This window comes from Schistocerca americana, chromosome 1, assembly GCF_021461395.2.
Source record: "Schistocerca americana isolate TAMUIC-IGC-003095 chromosome 1, iqSchAmer2.1, whole genome shotgun sequence".
Lineage (NCBI taxonomy): Eukaryota > Metazoa > Arthropoda > Insecta > Orthoptera > Acrididae > Schistocerca > Schistocerca americana.
This window is the reverse complement of record NC_060119.1, coordinates 893,460,228-893,487,917: the sequence shown is the minus strand read 5'-3', so window position 1 is coordinate 893,487,917 and position 27,690 is coordinate 893,460,228. Positions and strand designations below refer to the sequence as shown.

The 27,690-nt window shown below is 40.2% G+C and overlaps 1 protein-coding gene across 1 annotated transcript in view; it reads right to left on the bottom strand.

Annotated features, from left to right (window-relative positions):
• LOC124614612 (nucleosome-remodeling factor subunit NURF301) overlaps positions 1–27,690 on the bottom strand; it is a 298,073-nt gene that overhangs the window by 117,672 nt on the left and 152,711 nt on the right. Inside the window, exons 19-21 of the mRNA XM_047142958.1 lie at positions 27,052–27,198; positions 24,353–24,515; positions 13,646–13,781 (exon numbers count right to left, since the gene is read on the bottom strand). Of these exons, the coding sequence (XP_046998914.1) occupies positions 13,646–13,781; positions 24,353–24,515; positions 27,052–27,198 (446 nt within the window). The remainder of the gene's footprint in view (positions 1–13,645; positions 13,782–24,352; positions 24,516–27,051; positions 27,199–27,690) is intronic.

The window sequence follows — 27,690 nt, the reverse complement described above, 5'->3', positions numbered from 1 at the left end:
TAATATTACATGGAAAAAAAAGTCTTCAACAAGTATTACTATTAAGAAGACTAGCCATAAAGAATTTAAAGCCTGGAAATCAGAAACAAAGTTATTTGAGAAAGTTTAAGGGTTTGGAAAAATAAGAGTCAGTCACTTGTGGATGCATGCAGTTTAGAGGGAACTTCTATAAAAGAAGTCAACAATGTGCTTTGAACACACAATCAGAGTTTTAATCCACCAGATAGGTTCAACAAGTAAAAGCTACATTTATTATCTAAATTTACACAACAGCCTAAATGCAACAGTGAAGTCAGTATGGGGAAAATAAAACTATGAATATAATGGTATGCTTCTACGTAATATGAAATATATGCAAAACCACTGGAGTTTTGCACTCAACAGTCAATAAAATATTACAAAATAAATTCAAATTATATGAGATGTTATACAAAGCTCAATAACAGTTCAAGTTAAATCAGAGATTTCTCACTCCATATTATGATTAACACAACAGAAAAGGAGCCATTAACTTCCCGAACCTCTCTCTCTCTCTCTCTCTCTCTCTCTCTCTCTCTCTCTCTCTCTCTCTCACACACACACACACACACACACACACACACACACACCAAGTGTATGTCAGAAGCCCAGTATGTCACAATATCATAACGATTGGGGGTTGATATAGCAGACATAAGACCTGCTAGGTTTGTGAAATGTTTACAATGTATGTGCACCTTATTGTCACCACTACGCTGCAGCCACGAGCAAAGTGAATCACTCCGGGACACAATATGCAGCTGAACATAATATGCTTGATTTCATCCCAGGCCATCTGGATCCTCTCCTCCACCACCGGCTTTTCTAACCTGTTCAGATGATAAACTATGTCCCAACACACTTCATCCAACAGTTTCTGCCCCCCCCCCCCCCCCCCCCCCCAGCCACCACCCAATTCCCATTCCCTTACCCTCACTGAGCACCACTCTCTGCCAACACACCCTACCAGTCTTTTCCTCCCCTCTGTTCTTCTCGCTTCCCACTCCCCATCGTCCTGCTCTACCTCGCCCTCCCCTCCACAGCCTGCTGATGCTACCCCAGGCAGCCTCGTCCTGCTGTCTTCTCATCCCTGTATGCTCTGCCAGACAGTGCTCCCCCCCCCCCTCCCCTCGCCATTGGGGGGAATTTTGCTATCCCTCCCCCTTCCCAGCCACACTCTGGTCTTTTAGGCTTATCAGAGTGACCAGAGACAGCTGTTATGTGCGTGTGAGGTGTGCCTGCTTGTGAGAAAGTGTGTGTGCGTGTTTTCATTTCTTTTTTGAAGACGGCTTTGGCTGAAAGTTTATTGTGGTACAATCTTTTAATTATCTCTGCCTACAGCTCAGCATGTCATCTCCACGGGGGGGGGGGTAGCAATCTATCATTTTCACAATGGTTGTTTTTGATTTCTAATAGCATTATTATTATTATTATTATTATTATTATTATCTGCAACCAGAATTGTAAACTGCAGAACAACAGATGTTAAAACTGAACTTAATTTTGAGAGCGAGCGATCTGTTTAAGAAATTTGTATTTTTTGAACAGCAATTATTAATCAAAAGTATTATGGCATTAATTCATATGGAAATCTAAGTTCTGAAGTACATATTATACGCTTCTTAGTCACAATGCATATGTTGGCCAACAAAAAATTCTTTTAGATCTTTGAAAAATACTTCAGTTATTGTAAAGTAATTACCAGACAGAGAGAAAGACTGTTGATTTGTAGACTGCAACGATTGAAAACAGAGTATTGTTTACGTTTTCTAGGTGCTTTTGTATTCTCTTCAATGCCACAGATCTTTTTTTTAAATTTATGCGTATGTGTGTGTGTGTGTGGGGGGGGGGGGGGGGCTGCTTCCAAATTGATTCATGCACACTGAGTATATTCATTCTATTGCAGAGAAAGTCACTTGTCACAATTATTGTTACATTGTTACTGGGAGTTGCAGATCTTGGTTTTACAGCTCAGTTAACACTACATCATTTTACTGTATTTCAAGTTACAGACTTACTGCATCATACATCTTTTTTAATATCAGACATAGTTTTCACACAGTGGATAATCTCATGAACTATCAATATATTATAATCAGTCTACTATAGCAACACATGAACTTTTTATTAACAACACACCTAATATCTGGAAAATACTACATTTAATCAGAAACAAGGTATTCAATATCAGAATGATACTGCTCTATTTTACAATCAACAGGTGTGTCACATACCTCCTTTTCAAATTTATACACAATTCAGAGACAATTCATCCACATACATTGTTATATAAATCCCATCATGAAGGGAAAAACCTCAGGAATATGAAACAAGTCATGTTATACATTCACACATAGAACAAGCCACTGCAAGTAATCCGATCAGTGCTAATTTACTCACATTGATAATCATTACAATTGGTGTACTAGTAGAAAAGGAGCTACTTTGGGGAAAAATGCCACCATTCTGTATCTAAAAAAACTCAGTTGCTGTTTTATGTAACAATTAAAACTAAGCACTTATATAGCTTTATACAGCACACTGCTCCCTATAAGCTGACAAAGTCAAAATCCGTTTAATATAAATGTTAGGATTGAAAGAGTTTTTATACTCGAGTCTAAAATTCTGATAATTTATAGAAACAGTGGCTAGTAAGTTTACCTTTTACTTTAGTTTTGGATATCTGGGGAATTAGCGAAGTTCGGTGGCAGGAGGAACAAGACTTCTGGTCAGGTGAATACAGGGTTATAAATACAAAATATAATAGGGGTAATGCAGGAGTAGGTTTAATAATGAATAAAAAAATAGGAGTGCAGGTAACTTACTACAAACAGCATAGTGAACGCCTTATTGTGGCCAAGTTAGACACGAAGCCCATGCCTACTACAGTAGTACAAGTTTATATGCCAACTAGTTCTGCAGATGATGAAGAAATTGAAGAAATGTATGATGAGATAAAAGAAATTATTCAGATAGTGAAGGGAGACAAAAATTTAATAGTCATGGGTGACTGGAATTCAATAGTAGGAAAAGGAAGAGAGGGAAACGAAGTAGGTGAATATGGATTGCGGGTAAGAAATGAAAGAGCAAGCCGCCTGGTAGAATTTTGCACAGAGCATAACTTAATCATAGCTAACACTTGGTTCAAGAATCACAAAAGATGATTGTATACATGGAAGAAACCTGGAGATACTGTCAGGTTTCAGATAGATTATATAATGGTAAGACAGAGATTTAGGAACCAGGTTTTAAATTGTAAGACTTTTCCAGGGACGGATGTGGATTCTGACCACAATCTATCGGTTATGAACTGTAGATTAAAACTGAAGAAACTGCAAAAAGGTGGGAATTTAAGGTGATGGAACCTGGTTAAACTGACTAAACCAGAGGTTGTACAGCGTTTCAAGGAAAGCATAAAGGAACAATTGACAAGAATGGGGGAAAGAAATACAGTAGAAGAAGAATGGATAGCTTTGACGGATGAAGAAGTGCAGGCAGCAGAGGATCAAGTAGGTAAAAAGACGAGGGCTAGTAGAGATCCTTGGGTAACAGAAGAAATATTGAATTTAATTGATGAAAGGAGAAAATATAAAAATTCAGTAAATGAAGCAGGCAAAAAGGAATACAAACGTCTGAAAAATGAGATCGACAGGAAGTGCAAAATGGCTAAGCAGGGATGGTTACAGGACAAATGTAAGGATGTAGATGCTTGTCTCACTAGGGGTAAGAAAGATACTGCCTACAGGAAAACTAAACAGACCTTTGGAGAAAAGAGAACCACTTGTATGAATATCAAGAGCTCAGATGGAAACCCAGTTCTAAGCAAAGAAGGGACTATATAGAGGGTCTATACAAGGGCGATGTACTTAAGGGCAATATTATGGAAATGGAAGAGGATGTAGATGAAGATGAAATGCGAGATATGATACTGCGTGAAGAGTTTGACAGAGCACTGAAAGACCTAGGTCTAAACAAGGTCCCGGGAGTAGACAACATTCCATTAGAACTACTGACAGCCTTGGGAGAGCCAGTCCTGACAAAATTCTACCATCTGGTTAGCAAGATGTATGAGACAGGCGAAATACCCTCAGACTTCAACAAGAATATAATAATTCCAATCCCAAAGAAAGCAGGTGTTGACAGATGTGAAAATTACCGAACTATCAGTTTAATAAGTCACAGCTGCAAAATACTAAGGCGAATTATTTACAGATGAATGTAAAAACTGGTAGAAGCTGACCTTGGGGAAGATCAATTTGGATTCCGTAGAAATATTGGCACACGTGAGGCAATACTGACCCTACGAATTATCTTAGAAGATAGATTAAGGAAAGGCAAATCTATGTTTCTAGCATTTGTAGACTTAGAGAAAGCTTTTGACAATGTTGACTGGAATACGCTCTTTTAAATTCAAATTCTAAAGGTGGCAGGGGTAAAATATAGGGAGCGAAAGGCTATTTACAATTTGTACAGAAACCAGATGGCACTTATAAGAGTCGAGGGACATGAAAGGGAAGCAGTGGTTGGGAAGGGAGTGAGACAGGGTTGTAGCCTCTCCCCGATGTTATTCCATCTGTAATTTGAGCAAGCTGTAAAGGAAACAAAAAAAAAATTCGGAGTAGGTATTAAAATCCATGGAGAAGAAATAAAAACTTTAAGGTTCGCCGATGACATTGTAATTCTGTCAGAGACAGCAAAGGACTTGGAAGAGCAGTTGAACAGAATGGACAGTGTCTTGAAAGGAGGATATAAGATGAACATCAACAAAAGCAAAACGAGGATAATGGAATGTAGTCGAGTTAACTCAGGTGATGCTGAGGGAATTAGATCAGGAAATGAGACACTTAAAGTAGTAAAGGAGTTCTGCTATTTGGGGAGCAAAATAACTGATGATGGTTGAAGTAGAGAGGATATAAAACGTAGCCTGGCAATGGCAAGGAAAGCGTTTCTGAAGAAGAGAAATTTGTTAACATTGAGTATAGATTTAAGTGTCAGGAAGTTGTTTCTGAAAGTATTTGTATGGAATGTAGCCACGTATGGAAGTGAAACATGGACGATAAATAGTTTGGACAAGAAGAGAATAGAAGCTTTTGAAATGTGGTGCTACAGAAGAATCCTGAAGATTAGATGGGTAGATCACATAACTAATGAGGAAGTACTGAATAGAATTGGGGAGAAGAGGAGTTTGTGGCAAAACTTGACTAGAAGAAGGGATTGGTCTGTAGGACATGTTCTGAGGCATCAAGGGATCACCAATTTAGTATTGGAGGGCAGCGTGGACGGTAAAAATCGTAGAGATGAATACACTAAACAGATTCAGAAGGATGTCTGCAGTACGTACTGGGAGATGAGGCAGCTTGCACAGGATAGAGTAGCATGGAGAGCTGCATCAAACCAGTCTCAGGACAGAAGACCACAACAACAATATAAAACTCCACAGAACCCTGCCCTGGGATGTAGAGTTTATACAAGATTTTCTAAAGTGACAAATTCTGATGTGTTATCTTCTCATCAGAAAAATTGACAACATTAAGACTACTGATTATGAGTTATCTATTCTCTCACTAACAACAAGAACAAAATGCAAACTACTTTTCAGAGTACTGAATGGTGCAAACATTGTTTTGCTTGAAGTAAAACTAAATAAGGAAAATTGTGGTGGTGGTGGTGGTGGTATACGCTTTGAGAGCCATTCCTTTAGTGTATTGTGTGTTACTGCCAAATGATTAAACAATACAACTCTTATATAGTGGTCCCAAGTATAAAGATGTTAACAAACGTTTATGAAAGCAATAACCGCATGCATAGCTCCCTTAGCACTTAATAGGTCATATTTAAATGTCTACTATAAAACCACAGCAAAAAAACTTATTCCCTACGCTGGCTCCAGCTCTTGCCTGCTACACACCAGCAGACCAGCAAGTTTTGTATTTATGTTTTTCTGTTTTCTCTGCAGTTTAATTCTTAAATTCTGTGCTTGTTTTTCTATTTAGGAGGTGTAATCTCACATTTTTGTAACTGTAAAAGTGTAGATCCATGTTGTCTGTAGCACAGTTGGCAATTCTTTTGAATGGCCAGCTACATAGCTCAGTAGGAGTCAGCCTTCAATGGTGACATGTCAGAATGTTAGCAAGTTGCATATTTAGGTTTTCCTCTGTGCTTCTATAATTTAATTCTTAAGATAATCATGCTAGGATGGATAGGCTGTGTGCTTCCTGGGTGCAGACACAAGAGCAGCTGGGCGCAGTTCATGAACAGCTGAATTCACTTCTACCTAGGGTCAGTCGTCTTTACGCTGCTGCCTCGGAGTGTGGCAGTAGCATAGAAACTGGCACATTGCACGCGACACCTCAGGTGATGCTTATTCCACCAATGGACTCTGCTGCTGTAGCACCTCCTAATGTACCTGACATGGTAGATCCACCCTCATCACAGGGCGAGTGGCACATGGTAGTGCTTTTGTGTGGCTTGAGGCGGAAGGTCAATATGGAGTATGGCCTCGCCCATTTGCCCTGTGAGTGGACAGGTGGCCTCTTCTTCAACAACATCCGATCTGGCACACAGGAAGAGGGGAAATGTGGAGGAGGTCTTGCCTGCAGCTATCGAGTATGTCATCTCAAAGTTGTGGCTCATGTCAGCACCAATGATGCTGCTCCTCTCTTGGGTTCTGAGGCCTTCCTCAGTTTATACAAGCAGCTGGTGAAATGGTGAAGGCTGCTGGCCTCATGCACAGGGTGCAAACAGAACTCGCAATTTGCACCATTGTTTCCAGAGTTTGATTTGGAGTCGAATGGATGGTCTCGACCAAAGGCTTCGTCGACTCTGCGATGGTCTTGGCAACAGATTTTCAGACTGTATTATCAAGCGGAAAATTGTAGCACTCCCCTTGATAGGTTGGGGGTGCGCTGCACAATGGAAACAGCTACTTGTATAGCAAAGCACTTCTGGAGCGTACATCGCTTCTTTTAGGCTAGGAGGTAGTTTGAGGTACTCTAAGATTGACATTCACCAGTCTACACACAGATCGCGAAATCAGACTGCATCCAGAGTAAATATCAGTGAACAGTCAAAATACTCATAACAAAGTTTCTGAGTTTTCTCTAGGAAATCTGTTGTGCTTAAATTATTCATGGTACCGAAAGGTGGCAGAAACCTGAAGCAGAAAGCTCTGAAACATTTTGAGAGTCATGAGCTGTATATCAGAGAGACAGATTAGCATAGGAAGAGGATTGTTCATTGCATTCGACAAAAACATTCTCTCTACTGTGGTTGAAATTGAATGTGACTGTGAAACTATCTGAATGTGTATAACAGATCTAGGTGATATCGAGCTAATCGTTTGATATTTTTATTGCCACCCGATTCCACCTTTACAGTTTCAGGGCCATTCAAAAAAATTTTTGCACTCAGTAGTGTGGGAACAGCTTGATCATGAAATATTAGTTGGAGGCTACTTTAACCTACCAAGTCTAAACTGAGACGTCTATGCATTCAATGTAAGAGGTTTGGACAGGCAGTTTTGTGAAGTACTTTTGAATATGTTGGTCAAAAACTGCCTTCAACAGATAGACAACCCGCACGCAATAGAAATATTTTAGTCATTCTACCCACAAGCAGGCTTAACCTTATTCATGATGTCAGTATAGTGTTGGGGACTAGTGATCATTATATCATAGTGACGATGTTTACTATACTTGTTAAATCATTCAATAAGACTAGGAGAATATTTTTGCTGGAAAGAGCAGATAAGCAGTTGTTAACATCCCACTTAAGACAATGAATGGACATTATTTAGTGCTAGTATGATGGACATAAAGGAATCCTGGACAAAGTTTAAATGGATTGGATAGATGGTGCTATGGAGAAGTATATGCTTAGTAAGTGGATTAAGGATGGAAAACACCCACTGTGGTTTAATAATCAAATTCAGAAAATGCTAAGGAAGCAAAGACTGTTGCACTCTCAGTTCAAAAGAGGACATGAAAATGATGATAGGCAAAAGTTAGTAGACAGCCATATATCTGCAAAAAAAATCTATGTGCAAAGCACACAACTACCACCACCATACCTTAGCAAAATATCTTACCGAGAACCTGAGAAAATTCTCGTCCAACGTAAAATCACTACGTGGGTCAAAGGCATCTATCCGTTACTCATTCACAAGTCTACATCTACATGATTACTCTCCTATTCACAATAAAGTGCCCGGCAGAGGGTTCAGTGAACCACCTTCAAACTGTCTCTCTACCGTTCCACTCTTGAACAGTGCGCGTAAAAAACGAGCACTTCAGTTTTTCTGTGCGAGCCCTGATTTCTCTTATTTTATCGAGATGATCATTTATCCATATGTAGGTGGGCGCCAATTGGATGTTTTCACAATTGGAGGAGAAAACTGGTGATTGAAATTTCATGAGAAGACCTGTCCCAACAAAAAACACTTTTGTTTTAACGATTGCCACTCCAATTCATGTATCATGTCTGTGGCACTACCTCCCCTATTTCGTGTTAATACAAAATGAGATGCCCTTCTTTGAACTTCTCAATGTCAGCCATCAGTTCCACCTGATGCAGATCCCACACCACACAGAATACTCCAGAACAGAGCAAACAAGCGTGGTGTAAGAAGTCTCTTTAGTAGATGTGTTGCACCTTCTAAGTATTCTGCCAATGAATCAGTGTCTTTGGTTTGCTCTACCCACAACATTTTCTATGTGATCATTCCAATTTAGGTTTTTTGTAATTGTAATCCCTAAGTATTTAGTTGAATTTACAGCCTTCAGATTTGTGTGACTTATTGCGTAATCAAAATTTAGCGGTTTCCTTTTAGTAATCATGAGAATAACTTCACACTTTTCTTTATTCAGCATCAATTGCCATTTTTCGCACCATACAGATATCCTACCTAAATCATTTTGCAATTTGTTTTGGTCATCTGATGACTTTACAAGACGGTAAATGACAGCATCATCTGCACACAATCTACGACTCAGATTGTCTCCTATGTTGTTAATATAGATCAGGAGCAATAGAGCGACTATTACACTTTCTTGGGGAGTGCCGGATATTACTTCTGTTTTACTCAATGACTTTCTGTTTATTACTACAAACTGTAAACTTTCTGACAGGAAATCACAAATCCAGTCACACAATAGTGTGGCAATAGCAGATAGCAAAAGGAAAGCTGAAGTTTTAAATTCAGCATTTAAGAAATCGTTCATACTGGTTCATTCAAACATACTGTCATTTGAACATCGCACAGACTCCTGTAAGGACGACATACTAATAAGCTTCTATGGTGTATAGAAGAAACTTAAAGAGTTGAAAATAAATAAGTCATAGTGTCAGGATGGAATCCTCATTCAGCTTTACAAAGAGTACTCTGCGGCACTGGCCCCTTGTTTAGCTTGCTTAATTGCAAATTTCTTGCCCAGTGCAAAGACCCACATTATTGGAAAAAAGTGCAGACAACTTTATGTAAGAAATGTAAAAGAAAGGACCTGCAAAATTGCGGACCAATATCCTTGTCACGCATTTGCTGCAGAATACCTGAAAATATTCCAAGTTTAAATACAATAAATTCTGTTGGACAGACAAGCTTTTGTCCACATGTCAGCACACATTTAGAAAGCATTGTTTGTGCGAAACTCAGCTTGTCGTTCTCTTACATCATGTAAGTTGAACCACAGATGAAGAGCAACAGGCATATTCCATATTCCTAGATTCCTGAAAAGTGTTTACCCCAGTGCCCCACTGCAGACTATTAACAAAGGTATGAGCATACAGAGTAGGTTCCCAGATATGTAAGTGGCTCAAAGACTTCTTAAGTAAGAACCCAGTATGTTGTCTAAATGGCAAACGTTCGAGAAAGACAAGGATACCATAAGGAATGCTCCAGAGAAATTTGATAGGACCACAACTATTTCAATATACATAAATTATATGACAGAGTGTGTAAGCACCAATCTGCGACTGTTTGCTGATGATGCTGTGGTGTACGGGAAGGTGTCATTGTTGAGTGACTGTGGGAGGCTTCAAGATGACTTAGACAAAATTCCTAGTTGGTGCGATGAGTGGCAGCTAGCTCTAAATGTAGAAAAATGTAATTTAATGCAGGTGAGTCGGAATAACAATCCCATAACATTTGAATACAGCATTAGTAATGTGCTGCTTGACATAATCAGGTTGACTAAATATCAAAGCATAACGTCACAGAGCAATATGTAATGGAATGAACATGTGCAGAATGCAGTGGGGAAGGCAAATGGTTGACTTCAGTTTAATGGGAGAATTTTTGGAAATTGTGAGTCATCTGTAAGGGAGGCAGCATTTAGGACACTAGAGCAACTCATTCTTGAGTACTGTTTGAGTGTTTGGGATTCACACAAGGTCAGATTAAAGGACGAATTTAAACGATTCAGAGGTGGGCTGCTATATTTGAGACCATTAGGTCCGATGTACATCCAAATATTATGAAGATGCTGGGGGAACTTAAATGGGAATCTCTGGAGGGAAGGTGACATTCTTCTCAAGAAACACTGTTGAGAAAATTTAGAGAACTGGTATTTGAAGCTGAATGCAAAACAATTCTATTGCCACCAATGTACATTTCACGTAGGGACCACAAAGATAAAATAAGACAGATTAGGCCTCATACTGAGGCAAATAGACAGTTGTTTCTCCCTCACTCTGTTTGCAAGTGGAACAGGAAAGAGAATGGCTAGTAGTGGTACAAGGTACCCTCAACCATACACCATACTGTGGCTTGAGGAATATGTATGCTGATGTAGGGCAGCAGACTTTACATCACTGCCCATGTCATTCGGTAATGGAACCTTCTTACTACTGCATGCTGTGTCACTTAGACCCCTTCTTAAGACGCCACTAATTCAATGTGTCTCATGCAATGAGTATTTCCTACAGAACTGTAATGTTGGCTTCAGCTAACAGCAGCGGCAAAACATGGGGAATAATATATGTCTGGAAAGAATATCATTTTATTCAATACAAAAACCTTTCTGTACTCCTGCCATACTGGTCTTGTCTCAACCATATTATCTGATTATTCTAAATAGATTGAAGTTGGGGGAGGGGGCAGACACTCTTACATAAAAACAACAGCATGAAAATCTAAATTCCACATATATGCAAAAAATAAAATGCTAATGAAAAACAAAACAAACAATTTCTATAGCATGTAAATAGCTAAGGAGTTACTACAGAAATGAATACAACTATTAAAAAACAGTACTTGCATTACAGTAAATGCTCAATGTGGTTGACACTAATTCTTACACATACTTCAGCAATTCTTCATAAAGAATCAGTAACTTATGTGAACACACCTGGCTCCCCTTGGATTTTTGTCACATAGCACGCACACTCCTGTAATGGGGGCATGTTACTGATAGTTGTGGAATACATAAATCCCTCTAAATGTTCCCACAGCTAGAAGACTGAAGAATTATGGTCAACTGACAGTGAGCCCATGCTACTGGACTTCCCTGACCAATCTGCCAGCATTAAATTTTTTTATTATTTTTTTTTACAAGGCATGCACACATCTCTGAGCTGAGTGGCATAGAACATGCTGCCAAGTGTGTACATTTCTCGTAAGCTGCCCAGTGGAGCTAACTACTGTCAGTTTTTATTGGTGAGGACAGAAGGGTAAGGGTGGGTCGGTGAGGGGGGGGGGGGCTCTGCTGTGTACCTGAAAGTGTGTATGTGGTTGTGAGCAATGTATATCATAAAACGCCTAGGCAAGGTTTGCCATGTAAATATTTTGCCCAAGCAGACTGTTTGCAATGGTTTACAAAAACTTTAGGAATTATCAGACAGCATGTAGAAAACGGACTGGTGTCTCACCGTGCGTAAATTAGATTCACTGTCTTTCTGCAAGGGTAACACTGTCCAGTAGTGCGGTCCACAGGTCATTGTCTAGCACTTAGCATCACTGCCTCTAGATGGTTGAGTCCCATGTTCAATTCCCAGCCAGGTCACAGATTTCCTTCACTTGGGGACTGAATGTGTCATTCTCATCATTTCATTCAACCTTTGCTGACATTCAAGTTGCGGAAGCAGCACCAAATAGACAGACTTGCATACAACAACCGGGTCTCCCGGTCAATAATGCCTTATAATCATTTCATTTCCTTTAGTGTAAGGTAAACTTTTCAGGTTGAAATTGGTGAAGTTTAAGGCACTACGAGTCTGTTACCTATATACTAACTCCAAAGTGACCCAGTGCCTCATTTCCACATCACTCAAGTATTTGCATCTCCCCACATGTGGTTAATGTGGTGGTTTATTCTTCTGAGTGTGAATCCCATCTCATACACAAATAACATACCACAAATGGGCTGTGGATCTTCAGGTGGTGGTGGTTAGTGTTTAACGTCCCGTCGACAACGAGAGTTGCACAAGCTCGGGTTAGGGAAGGATTGGGAAGGAAATCGGCCGTGCCTTTTCAAAGGAACCATCCCGGCATTTGCCTGAAACGATTTAGGGAAATCACGGAAAACCTAAATCGGGATGGCCGGAGACGGGATTGAACCGTCGTCCTCCCGAATGCGAGTCCAGTGTGCTAACCACTGCGCCATCTCGCTCGGTGGGATCTTCAGGTATCTGTCTAGAATCCACTGGCAGAACTGTTTTACAACATGGTCTTGAGACACAAGAGCTTACATGCTTCATAAGTAATGTAAGAAATTAGTTGTTCATGCAGAACTGATGGCACAAGAGCACATTTAATGCCATTAGCAGCTCAAATTCCTCACAAACTTGTTTCGGTATCATTATCTACTAATCACAACACTCACTTCTGTATAACTGGTAGGCAAACCATGTGGAATGTTGCCTGTATTTGTTTCCAGACTAATGTTTATAGAATGTTACTCTAAGAGAGAATTGCTGTCCAGTTCTTATCCCCAGGAGGCAGTATACACCTTTACTTTTGTAAAGATGAGACACTATCCTTGCTTTCCTCAGGACGGAAGGAGGAAATATGGAAGGTTAAAAAGGAAAGGCAGGTAACTCAGACCCCAGGATGAGAGGAACCATCTGTAGGGCTACCTACATCCTCACTACACCCAGATCCCTTCATCCTGGTGTATGAGTAACCTGCCTTTCCTTTTTAACCTGTACCTTTCTATCCCTCCTTCCCCTCCCCCCCCCCCCCCCCCCCTCGCGGGAAAGCACGGATAACTTTACTTTTACTGAAGATTCTATCTAATTTTTCTTAGTTTTCTCAATAATATTTTCCTTCAATACATTTAAGATCTTAATTTTATAATTTTGACCAGTATTATCTCCATCAAAAATATATGGGAGACTTTTATATATACTGGTATTTTACACAATACTGATGTAACATTATTTAGTTTTAGATGAAAATGATGGCTTGTCCAGTTTAATTAAACATGAAAATTATTTATGTAAAGCTAGTTGCCTCATGAACCATGAGTCTCTCAAACAGTGTAAATACATTTTTCAGTAACAACTCAAGTAACAAATGAAGAAACACGAGAAAATTTCAATACTTGTAGGGAGTGGAGGTGGGAGGTAAATAAAAACAAGGCATATTAATATTAATGCACAAACTAGTAAGGTAATGTATTGATGTTGTGTATACCTGTCACCATACTGTTTTATTTCCCATAATTCCAATTTGTCTTCATCAACCCATTCCTCTGTGACTTGCGGCTCTGTGCTCTGAGGTGACTCTGCTCGTTTGCGCTTCCGTAGTCCGCTTCTAATTGATGTCACTTCTGTAACACAATATTTTACCCTATTGGACATAAAAACAGATGAAATGTCATAAATACCACACAAAATAATTTCATACCAAAATATCTCAAAATGAAGGCAGGAACAGTGACACCAAAATCACCCGCAATTCAAATAGCCAGACAGGTAGACGATTACATTTTTCTATACAATACTGCAGAGCGGCTTGTCATAATACCGTTGTATTGATGGTTGTTGATTTTTATCTGCTGATTGTCACTACAATTTTGACCAGTATTATCTCCATCAAAAATATATGGGAGACTTTTATATATACTGGTATTTTACACAATACTGATAAACCTTTGTTATATAAAATGTTACATTTATTTATTATACAAAATATGCAGTTCGAGAGCCACATGCTCATTATGTGGCTATGAATAAATAATCTATCACAGGGGCTTGCCTTTCAAAGGCAGGGGCTACCCATGAAAGCAGCTATATGATCTATAAACTAAGCTCCAACCACTCTGCTGCTTTCTATGTGGGCACAACTAATAAGCTGTCTGTCTGCACGAATGGTTACCGACAAACTGTGGCCAACAAACAGCTGGACCACCCAGATGCTGGACATACTGCTCAATATGATATGCTTCACTTCAATGACTGCTTCACAGCCTGTGACACCTGTATTCTTCCTAGATTTTCTGAACTGTGCAAGTGGGAATTCTCACTGCAATATACCCTATGTTCTTGTAACCCCCAGGCCTCAAACTTCACTAGCCCGTCGTCCACCTATCTGCCCCCACTGCGGCACTACACAGCCTTCTGTTCCACCTACGCACCCACTAGTCTTTTCTCCCCTTCTCTCCTCCTTTTCTTTCCTGCTCCTCACACGTCCTGACTGTACCTAGCAGCCCCACCCCATCCCCATGGAGTCCATGAACGCTCTCCCAAGCAGCACTACATCCTTCCCCAGCCCTACCCTGCCATCGTTCCCCTTCCCTTCCCGCACAATCCCTCTTCATCCACACCATCCACAGCAGATTGCTGTTCCCGTCAGGCACAGTTGCAGTCTGGCCACTGCGGCCGGAGACAGTGATCATGTGTGTATGAGTTGTACTCATGTGAATGTGTGTGCGTTTTCTGTGTCAGAAGAAGGCCTTTTAGCCAAAAGCTTAAATCTACAGCAACCTTTTCGCTGTGACTGTTTCCGTGTCTCCTCTATATGGCAACTAGCATTATATCTTTTTCATAATATTATAGTGTGTACTTTTGTTAGAGCAAGAGCATGTGCTCAAAAGCTAAAATAAATACTCTTCTGTTGTATGTCCCTATGTGACAAACATCGGTCAACTATAGGTCAGTGGTTGCCTTTCCTTTATTTTATGTACTATTCCATTCAAGAATTTTCACTGTTGTTACAGAGTATGGAAGAGATATCAATGGCACCAACAAAGAGGCTAGGATACTAAGTAGTGCACACGAAGTAGTGCCCGACAAGGCTATTTCTCTCTACCCTTATTTATTTAATTTACTTATAAGAAATGCAATACAAATAATTAACAACAGCACCAAAAGTATTGCATCTTATTTGCTTAGTAGATTCTGAAAAGGATTTTACCTGACGCCTTGTATATCCACAAACTAAACACAAACAAGACTAAAATAATGGTGATAGATGCAATGAACAGACAATATATGGGCAAACAATAAGATAGGAAATAAAATTCTAACACAAGTAAATGATTTTTGCAGCTTTAGGAGCACAATAACAGATAACAGAAGTATAATGAATATTAAAAGAAGAATCAAAATGACTTAACAAGCACTCAGAAATGAGAATAATTCATTAACAATTAATTACAATAAACAAGAAAGAAATTCATAAAGATTTTTATCTGGAGAATTTTAAGCTTTGGTTCAGAAAGGTGGACACTGAGGAAAAGAAAGAAAAGAAGGAAGAAAGATTATAGTGTTTAATGTCCTGTCAAAGATGAGGTAATTAGAGATGGAGCAAAAGCTCAGATTATGAAAGGATGGGCCAGGAAACCAACTGTTCCCTTTCAAAGGATCTGTCCTGGCATTTGGGTGGAACGATTTAGTGAAATCATGAAAAATCAAAACCTGGATGGCAGCAGATTTGAACCATTGTCTTCCCAAATATGAGTCCGAGGTGCTAACCACTGAGCCCTCTTGCTCAGTAACACTGGGAAAACAAGAAAAGAAAAGCCACAAAAACTTCCTAGACTGAAGGAAAATCTAATGAACAAATAGCAAAAGATGTTAAAGAGAAAAACATTAAGATGAGATAGAAAAGAAAAACTAAATTAATTACATGCCTAATTCAACATAGTAGCTTCATAAAAAAATCTTGGAAGGAAAAATCCTGAGGAGGGGACATCAAGCAGCAGGCCCAGAACACGCAAGTTACAATGAGTTATTAGGAGTACGAACTACAGCATCTACGACTAAATGGTACAGTTAGCAAGGGACAGTGATGGATGCTTACATTAACAAGGCGTCACCTTTAGTAAGTGCTGCTGCTTATGATGATGACGATGCAGTTATCTATAATGAAGTAAAATCTGAAAACAGTTGTACAACTTACCATTCACATCTTAATACGATTTTGAAGTGGTGCAGAGGTTGGCAACTTTTAATTGTTCAGAAATGTAAAATTGTGCATTTCAGGAAATGAAAAAAGTACCCCATGACCATATCAATGAGTCACAATTTGTATCCATCACCTCGTACAAATACCTGGACATAAAAACTTTTGGGATATGAAATGGAATAATTACATAACCTTACTTGTGGGTAAAAGAGGAGCAGACTTATATTAACTGCCACGACACTGGGAAAAAATTCAGTCAGTCTATAAAAGATTGCATACAAAACACTCATGGAATTCATCTTATATTGTTACTCAAATGTGTGGGGCCCATAAAAAATAGGACAACAGGGAATATTGAACATATTCAAAGAAGGGCAAAGTGAATGGTCGCTGGTTTGTTGACTCATAATAGAGCATCACAGAAATGATGAAAAACCTGAACTGGCAGACACTTCATGACACATGCCAACTATCCCGTGAAAGAATATTTACAAATTTTTAAGAACCAGTATTAAGGGAAGATTCTAGAAATACACTTCAGCCCCTGTGCAGTAATCTCATGGACAATATTACATGAATGACTGTGTGTACAGAGGCATTTAAGCAGCCATACTTCCCGGGTTCAATAATTGATAAGAATGGAAATAATTTTAATATGTGAAACAATGATAAGTAACTTCTGCCGCACTTCATGGCGCTCTGCAAAATATGTATGTAGCTGTACATTAATTAAAAAATAATGATGATAATAATTACGCATTTTACAAACCACACCGTACACACATTTTCCACAGGAATTTCATGATCATGTTCCTATTTCCTGAAATTTTGAGTTGCATTGATGTTTAGCAAAATATTTCCCTATCTTGATACAAAAGCATAACAAATCTGACTTCCCCCACCAGATGAAGTTATTTATCCCATTTTTGTCGTCAAAACTTGCTAAGCTTTCATCTAAATCAGTAAGCCCCCACATTCTGTAGAGAATAGAACTTCAAAGTGCAAAACAGATTCAAACTTCTGGTTACTTTTCAAATGTGTTAACGAGTTAAACATTTGATGTCAAGCATATAAGAGTGATAAAAATTTGTTGGAAGCCACTAAGTGCTCTCATTATCAAAGAATGAATTAGAATGTCTGCGTAATTTGCACTCTATTTTGAGCAATAACTAGTTTTACACAAATTTCCATATTTTCAACATCATATCTCTGTTGCAAAATGAAATAATTTTTCAGATATTTTCAGCAGTATGTGTGTCTGCACAGAGGTATACTGTCTGCAAAATGTGTTGCAGATAAGAGTTAGTAGTAGAGATGTAATAATTTCAAGTATCATGTTTCACGCAGCAGTTCTACTACATGAATAGTGAAAAAGTGGTGATTTTGTGTGGGTGTCAGCAAGAAAATGTTTTGTATGGGTCTGAATGTATGTGTAAAGTATGTTGCAACTCACGAAGTGATACAAGACGAATACAATCTGGTTATTTGGGGCTCGTGAGGTACAGTGCCTCAAGACATATACAGATTTTCTAAACTGCAATAACTGTCTTGTCATTTTACACCTTTAACATGACATTAAACCTCTTAATCAGTGGATTATAACAGCATTTTAAATTCTTAAATTCAGTCAATAATTGCATGAAATATGGGAAACAATAATTTTTGTTGGCTCTGGAAGCCATTAGATGGGCAACCTGCAACTGGGGCATGAACCAAGTGAGCTATATAGTAATATGGATTAACAAATAACACAGACAAAATGTTCGACCCTCCAGATGTTGCTTTATGCAATAGTGTTTTCTAGATGTGTTGCAAATTATGTGAAAGAAAAGTGTCAAAGAATACAAAACCTTTTAATTTCAAACAATGGAAAATCCAGGATGGAATGTAACAATATTATGAGAAGGAAAGTTGCTACTTATGATATAGCAGAGACAGGCGTTTATCAACAGTAGACGCGCGCGCGCCCACACACACACACACACACACACACACACACACACAGTGGATTCAGTTGCCTGAGACTGCAGTCGTGAGTGTGAGTTGCATTTGCTTTTGTGTGTGTGTGTGTGTGTGTGTGTGTTTGTTTGTTGTTGACGAAGGTCCATGGCCAAAAGGTTTAATTGTGAGTCTTTTTGTTGTGCCTTTCTGTGACTCAGCATCTCCGCTATATGGTGAGTAGCAACTTTCCTTCTTACAGTACTGAAACCTTTTAATTTGTAATACATGAGTAAGCATGAGATTTCCTTCCATTCAATAATAATTATAATAAACAGATAGTGAGGCAGTATATGATTACCATTTTTTTTACTCTATATTTAGTCATGTAATATCTTGTGAGTTACACATTTTGACTGTTTCCTTCATTCTTATGTATTCCTCTACAAATGCTTCGCAGGGGACTTGAGTTCAATTTCTGGCACTGCCAGGGATTTTTCCTTCGTAGGCTTACTGGACAGGATGCACTCAGCTTCGAGATGTTAACTGCAGAGCTAGCTGATAGAGAGGTAGCGGCTCGAAGGCCTACAAATCGAAAATGGCCAGGAGTGTGGTATGCAGACCCCGGGCCCCACCATACAGTATCAAATGATGAATGACTGAGCATAAGACAGTGGATGGTCGACACTCGCACGATCTTCAGGGTCTCACTAGTGTGTGCATGCGTGTGTGTGTGTGTGTGGGGGGGGGTGTTTGGATATCTTCCCCCCCCTCCCCCCCCCCCCCCTCATGATAAAAAGATCATAATCAAAAGCTGTGAACACAATTATAACTATTTTAGTTCCTGCAACAATAGCAAACAATCTGCATTTCTGGATACCTGGATAAAATGTTGATTACAAAATGAAATCTCTTGATCTTGAACACAAACCTGCAACTGATGACAGAATACACAAACACTCTAAACAGAAGTTAGATGCCCCCTCTCTGAGGTGATTTGGACTACAAAGGGTCTACAAAAACTATTCCGATTGACTACTTTCCAAAAACATACAGATGGGCAGCTTTTAAATTTATACACAGTGATGAATCTATCTCTGGCTATAGTACTGTACCACCAATATAGCACAAAATCTCTCAATAATTACAGGAAATTGTACTAGAAGATGGTAAAAGTTTCTATCTACTTTGATGCCAGTAATATCAAGGCAAGTGTAAAGAAGAGCAGAACGAAACTGAGTCAAGGAGTGACCTACATGAAAATTTATACAATAAGAATTTTATTTATACAAAATGAAGAAAATGAGTATATATATATCTTTGTTTATAGATATATTATTCCCACGTGCAATGTTTCCCTCTATTTTATATACGTGGGAAAAATATATCTATAAACAAAGATGATGTGACTTACCAAACGAAAGTGCTGGCAGGTCGATAGACACACAAACAAACACAAACATACACACAAAATTCAAGCTTTCGCAACAAACAGTTGCTTCATCAGGAAAGAGGGAGGGAGAGGTACAGACGAAAGGACGTGGGTTTTAAGGGAGAGGGTAAGGAGTCATTCCAATCCCGGGAGCGGAAAGACTTACCTTAGGGGGAAAAAAGGACAGGTATACACTCGCGCGCGCACACACACACACACACACACACACACACACACACACACACACACACACATATCCATCCGTACATACACAGACACAAGCAGACATTTGTAAAGGCCAAACTCTTTGCCTTTACAAATGACTGCCCAAACCCTTTGCCGTTACAAATGTCTGCTTGTGTCTGTGTATGTAAAGATGGATGTGTGTGTGTGTGTGTGTGTGTGTGTGTGTGTGTGTGTGTGTGTGTGTGTGTGCGAGTGTATACCTGTCCTTTTTTCCCCCTAAGGTAAGTCTTTCCGCTCCCGGGATTGGAATGACTCCTTACCCTCTCCCTTAAAACCCACATCCTTTCGTCTTTCCCTCTCCCTCCCTCTTGCCTGACGAAGCAACCATTGGTTGCGAAAGCTAGAATTTTGTGTGTATGTATGTGTTTGTTTGTGTTTCTATCAACCTGCCAGCACTTTCGTATGGTAAGTCACATCATCTTGGAGCACTTCCTTTCACGCCGATCACCTGCCACCCTACCTAAAACCTCTTTCCTCATTACCTTAGCCAGCTTCATCCTGACCCACAACTTCATCACTTTTGAAGGCCAGACATACCAACAATTAAAGGGAACAGCCATGGGTACCAGGATGGCCCCTTTGTACGCCAACCTCTTCATGGGTCGCTTAGAGGAAGCCTTCTTGGTTACCCAGGCCTGCCAACCCAAAGTTTGGTACAGATTAATTGATGACATCTTCATGATCTGGACTCACAGTGAAGAAGAACTCCAGAATTTCCTCCCCAACCTCAACTCCTTTGGTTCCATCAGATTCACCTGGTCCTACTCCAAATCCCATGCCACTTTCCTTGATGTTGACCTCCACCTGTCCAATGGCCAGCTTCACACATCCGTCCACATCAAACCCACCAACAAGCAACAGTACCTCCATTACGACACCTGCCACCCATTCCACATCAAACGGTCCCTTCCCTACAGCCTAGGTCTTCGTGACAAACGAATCTGCTCCAGTCCGGAATCCCTGAAGCATTACACCAACAACCTGACAACAGCTTTCGCATCCCGCAACTACCCTCCCGACCTGGTACAGAAGCAAATAACCAGAGCCACTTCCTCATCCCCTCAAACCCAGAATCCCCCACAGAAGAACCACAAAAGTGCCCCACTTGTGACAGGATACTTTCCGGGACTGGATCAGACTCTGAATGTGGCTCTCCAGCAGGGATACGACTTCCTCAAATCCTGCCCTGAAATGAGATACATCCTTCATGAAATCCTCCCCACTCCACCAAGAGTGTCTTTCCGCCGTCCACCTAACCTTTGTAACCTGTTAGTTCATCCCTATGAAATCCCCAAACCACCTTCCCTACCCTCTGGCTCCTACCCTTGTAACCGCCCCCGGTGTAAAACCTGTCCCATGCACCCTCCCACCACCACCTACTCCAGTCCTGTAACCCAGAAGGTGTACACGATCAAAGGCAGAGCCACGTGTGAAAGCACCCACGTGATCTACCAACTGACCTGCCTACACTGTGACGCATTCTATGTGGGAATGACCAGCAACAAACTGTCCATTCGCATGAATGGACACAGGCAGACAGTGTTTGTTAGTAATGAGGATCACCCTGTGGCTAAACATGCCTTGGTGCACGGCCAGCACATCTTGGGTTATCTGGATACTTCCCACTAACACCAACCTATCCGAACTCCGGAGATGGGAACTTGCTCTTCAATATATCCTCTCTTCCCGTTATCCACCAGGCCTCAATCTCCGCTAATTTCAAGTTGCCGCCACTCATACCTCACCTGTCATTCAACAACATCTTTGCCTCTGCACTTCTGCCTCGACTGACATCTCTGCCCAAACTCTTTGTCTTTAAATATGTCTGCTTGTGTCTGTATATGTGTGGATGGATATGTGTGTGTGTGCACGCGAGTGTATACCCGTCCTTTTTTCCCCCTAAGGGAAGTCTTTCCGCTCACGGGATTGGAATGACTCCTACCCCTTTCCCACGTGAAATGTTTCCCTCTATTTTATATATATAAAATAGAGGGAAACATTTCACGTGGGAAAAATGTATCTAAAAACAAAGATGATGTGACTTACCAAATGAAAGTGCTGGCAGGTCGACAGACACACAAACTAACACAAACATACACACAAAATTCAAGCTTTCGCAACAAACTGTTGCCTCATCAGGAAAGAGGGAAGGAGAGGGAAAGACGAAAGGATGTGGGTTTTAAGGGAGAGGGTAAGGAGTCATTCCCATCCCGGGAGCGAAAAGACTTACCTTAGGGGGAAAAAAGGACAGGTATACACTCGCACACGCGCACATATCCACCCGCACATACACAGACACAAGCAGACAAATGTAGCTAAGGTAATGAGGAAAGTGGTTTTAGGTAGGGTGGCAGGTGATCGGCGTGAAAGGAAGTGCTCCATCGCAGCGATGCCCTAGACGTGCGGAATATTTGTGTATAAGGAAGTGGCATCCATGGTTACAAGGATGGTTTCCAGGGGTAACAGATTGGGTAGGATTCCAGGCATTCAAGAAAGTGGTTGGTGTCTTTGATGAAGGATGGGAGACTGCATGTAATGGGTTGAAGGTGTTGATCTACGTAGGCAGAGATATGTTCTGTGGGGGCTTGGTAACCAGCTAATCATGATCACCTGCCACCCTACCTAAAACCACTTTCCTCATTACCTTAGCCAGCTTCATCCTGACTCACAACTTCATCACTTTCGAAGGCCAGACATACCAATAATTACAGGGATCAGCCATGGGTACCAGGATGGCACCCTCGTACGCCAACCTCTTCATGGGTCGCTTAGAGGAAGCCTTCTTGGTTACCCAGGCCTGCTAACCCAAAGTTTGGTACAGATTTATTGATGACATCTTCATGATCTGGACTCACAGTGAAGAAGAACTCCAGAATTTCCTCCCCAACCTCAACTCCTTTGGTTCCATCAGATTCACCTGGTCCTCCTCCAAATCCCATGCCACTTTCCTTGACGTTGACCTCCATCTGTCCAATGGCCAGCTTCACACATCCGTCCACATCAAACCTACCAACAAGCAACAGTACCTCCATTATGACAGCTGCCACCCACTCCATATCAAACGGTCCCTTCCCTACAGCCTAGGTCTTCGTGGCAAACGAATCTGCTCCAGTCCGGAAGCCCTGAACCATTACACCAACAACCTGAAAACAGCTTTCGCATCCCGCAACTACCCTACCGACCTGGTACAGAAGCAAGTAACCAGAGCCACTTCCTCATCCCCTCAAACCCAGAACCTCCCACAGAAAAACCACGAAAGTGCCCCACTTGTGACAGGATACTTTCCGGTACTGGATCAGACTCTGAATGTGGCTCTCCAGCAGGGATATGACTTCCTCAAATCCTGCCCTGAAATGAGATCCATCCTTCATGAAATCCTCCCCACTCCACCAAGAGTGTCTTTCCGCTGTCCATCTAACCTTCATAACCTCTTGGTTCATCCCTACGAAATCCCCAAACCACCTTCCCTACCCTCTGGCTCCTACCCTTGTAACCGCCCCCAGTGTAAAACCTGTACCATGCACCTTCCCACCACCACCTACTCCAGTCCTGTAAGCCGGAAGGTGTACACGATCAAAAGCAGAGCCACGTGTGAAAGCACCCACGTGATTTACCAACTGACCTGCCTACATTGTGAAGCTTTCTATGTGGGAATGACCAGCAACAAACTGTCCATTCGCATGAATGGACACAGGCAGACAGTGTTTGTTGGTAATGAGGATCACCCTGTGGCTAAACATGCCTTGGTGCACAGCCAGCACATCTTGGCACAGTGTTACACCGTCCGGGTTATCTGGATACTTCCCACTAACACCAACCTATCAGAACTCCGGAGATGGGAACTTGCCCTTCAGTATATCCTCTCTTCCCGTTACGCACCAGGCCTCAACCTCCGCTAATTTGAAGTTGCCGCAGCTCATACCTCTCCTGTCATTCAACAACACCTTTGCCTCTGTACTTCCGCCTCAACTGATATCTCTGCCAAACTCTTTGCCTTTACAAATGTCTGCTTGCGTCTGTATATGTGCGGATGGATATGTGTGTGTGTGTGCGCGAGTGTATACCTGTCCTTTTTTCCCCCTAAGGTAAGTCTTTCCGCTCCCGGGATTGGAATGACTCCTTACCATTTCCCTTAAAACCCACATCCTTTTGTCTTTCCCTCTCCTTCCCTCTTTCCTGATGAAGCAACCGTGGGTTGCGAAAGCTTGAATTTTGTGTGTGGTTTGTGTTTGTTTGTGTGTGTATCAACATACTAAGCTTTCGTTTGGTAAGTTACATCATCTTTGTTTTTAGATATATTTTTCCCACGTGGAATGCTGTAATAGAATACAATAAGTACACAAAGATAAGCAGACTGTTAGAAAAAGGCTACTTACCTCTCACTGTTTTAGGCAGTTCCAGTGGAATTATAACTTTTCTTCTGAGGTATTGTGTTCTGTCCAAGAACTGCCCAAGGTGCCGATGTTTCAGAATTTCCAGAGACATAATTTCAGTATCTGTTGTTACTTGGTGTTTACCATCACTTGAAGGAGGTTTGACCTAGACATAGAAATTATACTAAGCAAGGTAATCTTCTATAATTCTCATTTGAATATTTGAAGAGTAATTGAGAGAATGGATGCAGTAAGTTGAATAGAGTCAAGCAAGGTTCCTAAATTACCATTTTTATACCCAAGACTATACTATGATAGATGTTCTCTAATCCTCTTCTAAATAGAAGAAAGTTTTTTGAGTACAATTCTTGATAAGAATCACTGTTGAAGCAGCCACAATTATTGTCTCTATGAGAGAAACTGACTTTGCTTTGTACCTGCATGAGATTATTCAATAAGACAACGAGTAGCTTTTCTTCAAGCTTCTCAAAGAGTACTGTATTAGTCTAGGGAGGTGCTGCGTTAGCCTAAAAACACCTTACAAGTAAACCTTTTGGTCATGTTCAATGGCATACCACTTTTAGTAAGGTCCCCTTCAAATGAATTTTTTTCCATGATTAGTACTGCCATCCACAAAAAAGTAATTATCGGGACACCAGTACATCCCAGAACAAAATACAGGATAACCCCTACATCACCCATCAAGAAACTGTTTGGGGAAAGTGGATATTCATACAGCTGCCAATACTGATTCTTGTGCAAACAGCAAACGCCTGCTACTATAACACTGAAGTGTTTTGCAAAACAATGAAATTTTGCAGAAATGATATATGTTTTATATTACATATTTTGTAAAATGAAAATGTGTTAGCCCATACTTAACATTTAAATTATGAGCCACCTGCATGCTAAACATATATTATCAGTTTATCACTGTTTGTAAAGTGAGTTCATTGTTGTGAAATTACACTTTTGGTTACTCCACTACTGTTTATTATCTTACATAATGAATGATCAGCTCCTATCCAAGCAACTGTTCATAATGCCACAGATTCACATATGACAAACTACTGACACTTTTTTACTCACATTGTTAAGATTACCAAAACCAAACACTGCCAACTCTTGACACTTTAATACCTAAGCAAAGGACTGCTTATCACTGATCTGCCTCATAAATATCTCAAGGTGAATTAAACAGCCTTTTTTCCCTTCTTGTAGTAATATTAAGCAACTGTACTTAGTCCTTAGGACACCTTGACTGACAATAGATTTATTTGTGTGTGTGTGTGTGTGTGTGTGTGTGTGTGTGTGTGTGTGTGTGTGTGTGTGTGTGTCGACATGCACGCGTGTGCATGCATGTGCCAAGGTAGCCTCATCTTTGAATGTTGCCTCAGAAGTTTTAGTTCCCTGGTGCATCAAAGGACCATAAACTGATCACAGCATTCACACAATTTTTATCACAAGATACGCTATAGTGCAGAATACAACAAAGAACTGAGTCAAAATAATAACTGTATCATGTGGAAACAGCACCATCAAACAAAAATCAAGGACAATTAGTCTCCTTTGTGTGTTTTCACAGAATTTTGCATGATCTTACCACAATCCACACAGTACTGAACAAAAGAATCATATGTGACAAATGGACTCCATTTCTGGAACTATGGTGCATATAATGTGGAACAGGTTGATTCTGCCATGCTACTATAACCCTTGCAGAAAGAATGATGCTTTAAGTTCAGGGGGACAACAACCTATGGAAATAAACATTATATTGCAACAAAGTTCGATTCATATGGAAGTCTAGCTTACTAACAGGGGGGGGAGCTACAGTTTCAGTAAGACTGCGTTTCAACAGCTGATGACTTGTGTGGAGTTTGGAAGAAGAATATTCTCTATAGGGATCTGAAAAATCAATATTAAATTAAAAAATTTTAGTTCACATCCAAATCTAAGACACAAACTGAAACAAAAAAATGTTCTGGGTTAGGCTGGAAATTTTTCTGAAAGGAATGATTGTACAATTTCAGTTTGTAGAAAATTAGTTAGGATATATCACAGAATGAGAAAGGAGATTTGGAGAATAACATACTTTGGTGAAAACTTTATATACACAGAGCAGTAGTTCAGTAGCGGAAGGCTCGGGCAAGGGACTGACTGTCCCTGATCGAAGATACCTTTCACCTGAATTAATTTAAAAGCAGTACAGAAAACTAGGATGGTGCAAAAGATGATAATTACAGTAACATTCACCCAAATACTCTGTGGTTCACTGACATGGTGACAGGAAGTTAGCACATACAGGAAATTGTAATAGAATTCTGACCAGTACATTATTTTATTAATTTTAAATGCTGAATGTCTTTAACAAATATTAAGCAGCTGGACTTTCAAGCACTACAGACTTTCAGTTAAGATGTCCTAGTGACTAGTTTAAGAGTGAAAGAGTTCCACAGATTCTTGCAATATCAAGAATTGCAGAAGTTGAAAAACTTTCATATGAGAATGTATAATGAAACCTACATATTCCAACTACTTACTATACTTACATTCTCTCAATTAAATGATTTCACTTGCAAAATAAAATTGATATTTTTTCTTTTATAACATTAAATCCAATTGCTAGATTAAATTTAAATACTGTTTTGGAAGTGTAATGTTTACATTTCTTATTAAATTAGTTCATTAATAAAATTAACCTGCATATCATCCCACCGCAGACATGCCCACATGATCCTCAACTGGAGAGAAGCAGCTGCCAAAGATCGTAAGTTGACCGTGCGGTAAAGCCAACAAGTTTTAAAGAGTGGCCTGGAGCATGGATACGGCCAAACTTGATGATTCGGCTTAAAAGAAACAAAAACAAAAGTAAGTAATGGCACCTGAGTTGACCATAAGAACACTGTCTTCATTACTGTTTTTATGCCAAAGCAATGAAAGATATACAAAATGTTTTATTCTAGCACTTTAAGAATGTGTGCCACTAATCAATCCCAGTAGGGGGGGAAAGACATGAGCAAGAGGAGGGGGGGGGGGGGGGGGGGGGGTGGAAGAGGATAGTGTTATTGTTAAAGTTGTTGTTCATACAAACTACATTCTTGTCTCTGTTATAAAATCCATTTGCAGTTAATTGGTAGCTGTAAGGCTGACATGCAAAGGAGAACAACTGATTGTTGGCATTCCTTGGAATAGAGAATTTAACGTTCGTATGTTCAGCAGTAGATGTGAAGCCACTTTAAAAGATAGCTTTAAAATGTCTTCTACCGAATATTTGGAATACAGTCCATCCAGACACAGATCAATGAAGCCATTCAGAAGTTCATTAATGAAAACATTTT